General features: G+C 42.8%; 1 protein-coding gene across 1 annotated transcript; it reads left to right on the forward strand.

Moving 5' to 3' along the window:
* Positions 1–200: 200 nt before the first annotated feature.
* Positions 201–1,008, forward strand: LOC105509147 (cytochrome c-like). Its single transcript, XM_011938248.1, has one exon. It carries the CDS (start codon positions 266–268, stop codon positions 554–556), a length of 291 nt encoding a protein of 96 aa, XP_011793638.1. The 5' UTR covers positions 201–265; the 3' UTR covers positions 557–1,008.
* Positions 1,009–4,108: the final 3,100 nt, after the last annotated feature.

The raw sequence follows: 4,108 nt of genomic DNA on the forward strand, positions 1-4,108 counted from the left end.
GCACCTGGCCTAAATACATCAGTGTTTTTAAGGTTTCAATTTAGATATTAAAATCGCGTTTCTGGCTAGGCGCGGTGGCTCATGCCTGTAATCCCAGCACTTTGGGAGGCTGAGGTGGGCAGATCACGAGGTCCAGAGATCGAGACCATCCTGGCCAACATGGAGAAACCTGGTCTCTACTAAAAATATAAAAATTAGAGAGTGGGGACGTCCTGCTTCAGAGCGGGTATCTTTGTTGTGCCAGCGACTAAAAAGAGAATTAAATATGGGTGATGTTGAGAAAGGCAAGAAGATTTTTATTATGAAGTATTCCCAGTGCCACACTGTTGAAAAGGGAGGCAAGTACAAGACCAGGCCAAATCTCCATGGTCTCTTCAGGCGGAAGACAGGTCAGGCCCCTGGATACTCTTACACAGCCACCAATAAGAACAAAGGCATCACCTGGGGAGAGGATACACTGATGGAGTATTTAGAGAATCCCAAGAAGTACATCCCTGGAACAAAAATGATCTTTGTCGGCATTAAGAAGAAGGAAGAAAGGGCAGACTTGACTTGATAGCTTATCTCAAAAAAGCTACTAATGAGTAATAATTGGCCACTGCCTTATTTATTACGAAACAAATGTCTCATGACTTTTTTATGTGTACCATACTTTAATAGATCTCATACACCAGAATTCAGATCATGAATGACTGACAGAATATTTTGTTGAGCAGTCCTGATTTAAAACTAAGACTGGCTTGTGGTTAAATGAATATGTTCAGTTTTTGAATTTTAATAGTAATTCCAATTCAGTAAATGCTATCACTGTTTACCCCTTCTAAAGATATGATTAGACTTTGTTAGTAATGTTCAACTTTTCACAAAGATGGTAAGTGCCATCTTAAAACTTAATTGGATATTGGTTTTATATTTAGATTTATATAGCTGGTTTTGTGAATATATTTAAATACTGGGGAAATTCCTTCACGGTCTCAGAACCAAGCAAGATTCACCTGTGTTTTGTGTTCATTTGCCTCGTAAAGGCAAGGGTTGAAGATAAATAAGGTAGCAATGTCTAGACTTTTGGCCTTAACTATGCCAATCTAATTATAATTCCCTGTATTTAAAATGGTTCCTTTTACTTACTGAAAGGCATTTTAGTATGATTTATGTGTAATATTAAAGATTATTCAACACTTCTCACATCTTATAAATCTATAAGGTCACATGCTTTTAAAATAGTAGCAAGTTAAACTTCACTCTTGAATTCTTTACAATCTAAGTCAAACTAAGTTATAATTTAGGATTGTCTTTAAACAGCCATTCAGAAACATAAAACTGTAGAACTGCGTATTTGTGATTGGGAATGGTGCTTTTGCTGACTTAAAAGGATTAAAGTAGCGGAGATATACACAAATTTTAAAATTATGTGTGATCACAAGACTAAAGATAATTAAAAAGAAAACCATAGATCATAAAGAAATATATATATATATAAAAATTAGCTGGGCATGGTGGTGTGCGCCTGTAGTCCCAGCTACTCGGGAGGCTGAAGCAGGGGAATTGCTTCAACCTGGGAGGCAGAGGTTGAAGTGAACTGAGATAGCACCACTATACTCCAGCCTGGGCGACAGAGTGAGATTCTGTCTCAAAAAAAAAAAATTGCATTTCTTTTCTTCGTTTTGTTTTTGTTTTTGAGACAGAGTCTCGCTTTGTCGCCCAGGCTGGAGCGTAGTGGCACCATCTCGGCTCACTGCAACCTCCATCTCCCAGGTTCAAGTGATTCTCGTACCTCAGCCTCCTGAGTAGCTGGGACTACAGGCGTGCACCACCATGCCTAACTGCCTAACTAATTTTTGTATTTTTATTAGAGACAAGGTTTCACCATGTTGGCCAAACTGGTCTTGAACTCCTGACTTCAAGTGATCTGCCCACCACAGCCTCCCAAAGTGCTGGGATTACAGTTGTGAGCCTACTGCACCTGGCCATATTTCTTTTTTCTTTTCTTTTTTTTTTTTTTTTTTTTGAGATAGAGTCTCGCTCTGTTGCCCAGGCTGGAGTGCAGTGCAGTGGCACAATCTTGGCTCACTGCAAGCTTCGCCTCCCAGGTTCAGGCCATTCTCCTGCCTCAGCCTCTTGAGTAGCTGGGACTACAGGCGCCCACCACCATGCCTGACTAATTTTTGTATTTTTAGTAGAGATGGGGTTTCACCTTGTTAACCAGGATGGTCTCGATCTCCTCCCCTTGTGATCTGCCCGCTTTGGCCTCCCAAAGTGCTGGGATTACAGGTGTGAGCCACCACGCCCGGCCACATTTATTTCAAGAAATAAATTTTTTGTTAGTTTACAAAGCACTTTGGTATATTTCGTGTGATTCTTACAATGGTGGTGAGTGTGTTGTATATTTTGTTTAATTTTAAAAATTGGAGCTGAGCGGGGCAGCTCATCCCAACACTCTGGGAGGCCGAGGCAGGAGGATTATTTGAGCCTAGGAGTTGGGGACCAGCCTGGGCAACATGGCAAGGCCCTGTCTCTACAAAAAACTTAAAAAATTACATGCCTATGGTTCCAGCTACTTGAGAGGCTGACGGGGGACTGGAGGGGAATTGCTTGAGCTGAGGAGGTCAAGGCTGCAGTGGGTCATGATCTCATGCCACTGCACTCCAGGCTGGATGACAGAGTGAGACTGTGTCTCAAAAAAAAAAAAAAAGTGAATAACTGATGAACACTGAACTTGTGCAAAAGTTTGAAATGTCTTTAATCGTATGACATTTAAGAAGAAACTTTTAGGAGTTCTGGAATGACTTCACTTTTGGCTATTTGCAAAGGAAGCAGCTGTGAAGGAGTGTGGAAACTGGAATGACAGAGAGAGGAGAGACAAGTGGTCAGATGTGCGCTTCTTGAACCAAGGAGGGATACAGTTAGATGGAAGGAAAACCAAAAGAAGACAGGCTTTTTTGATCCAGTCCGCGTGGTAAACTCTTTTCTTTTTTTTTTGAAGCGGAGTCTCTCTGTCACCCAGGCTGGAGTGTGGGGGCATGATCTCAGCTCACTGCAACCTCTGCCTCCGGGGTTCAAGTGATTCTCCTGCCTCAGACTCATGAGTAGCTGAGGTTACAGGCAAGCGCCACCACGCCCAGCTAAATTTTTTGTGTTTTTAGTAGAGACAGGGTTTCACCATGTTGGCCAGGCTGGTCTCAAACTCCTGATCTCAAGTGATCCACCAGCCTCAGCCTCCCAAAGTGCTGGGATTACAGGCGTGAGCCACCGCGCCTGGGCCCGTGGTAAACTCCTAAAAGGAGTCAACAATGCTCCAACTCCTGGTCTGCTACAGCATGAAACAGCCACAATAGTGTAAAGATGACAGATGTTTCACCAGTGACAGCCAGAGAGAATGAACTGGAGTTAACATTCCTGAGACATACGTATCATCCTCAAGACCTGAAATGGACCACAGTCAGCATTAATTCTTACCAAGTGAATACACTGCACGGTTTGAAAAAGTCAAGTATTACTTGTGGCAGATTGGATTATTTTTCAGAATTAGTCACTCCCCTTCCCCCTGCATGGGTGGAGTCTACGTCCTGTCCCTTGATTTGGGGTTTGGCCTTGTTTTGGTCCATGGAATGTGAACAGATACCTGAACAAAGCCTTGAAAAGTCTGCCCTGATGATTAGGTTGTGCTCTTATACTGTTGAATTGCTGTAGGAAGAGCTTTTCCCCCAGGCCAGTTGTTGCTCTTCCCTCAACCTGGCTTTCACAATGAACATGTGGAACAGAGTGGCCCCAGCCAACCTGCACAGCTAACAACCTGAAGCAGAGTTACTACAACCCAATGGTGAACTGTAGCAGCCAGGTTTTGCTACGGAGCAGTAGTGAACGCATGCAGCAGCAGCCCTCTAACTCAGTCCTTCCCCTTAGCCCTGCTCCCCAGAAGCAAGTATTTTCAACTCTTTCAATTATTTCTTCTGGCAGTATATCAGTCTTTTGAAACAGTATGCTAATATTTTATTTCTCATTTATCATCTTTAGGCCTTATATATTGACTTCCTGGCAGGTCTTATAATTTTCCTTCCACGGATGTGAAGGTTGAGGTCCAGAAGGGTGAAATGACTGTGTAAGGTCC

The sequence above is a fragment of the Colobus angolensis genome, unplaced genomic scaffold (genome assembly GCF_000951035.1).
Source record: "Colobus angolensis palliatus isolate OR3802 unplaced genomic scaffold, Cang.pa_1.0 Scaffold170, whole genome shotgun sequence".
Classification (NCBI taxonomy): domain Eukaryota; kingdom Metazoa; phylum Chordata; class Mammalia; order Primates; family Cercopithecidae; genus Colobus; species Colobus angolensis.

Coding starts and splice junctions, on each gene's coding strand:
- LOC105509147 (XM_011938248.1), top strand. CDS start 266: ATGGGTGATGTTGAGAAAGGCAAGAAGATTTTTATTATGAAGTATTCC.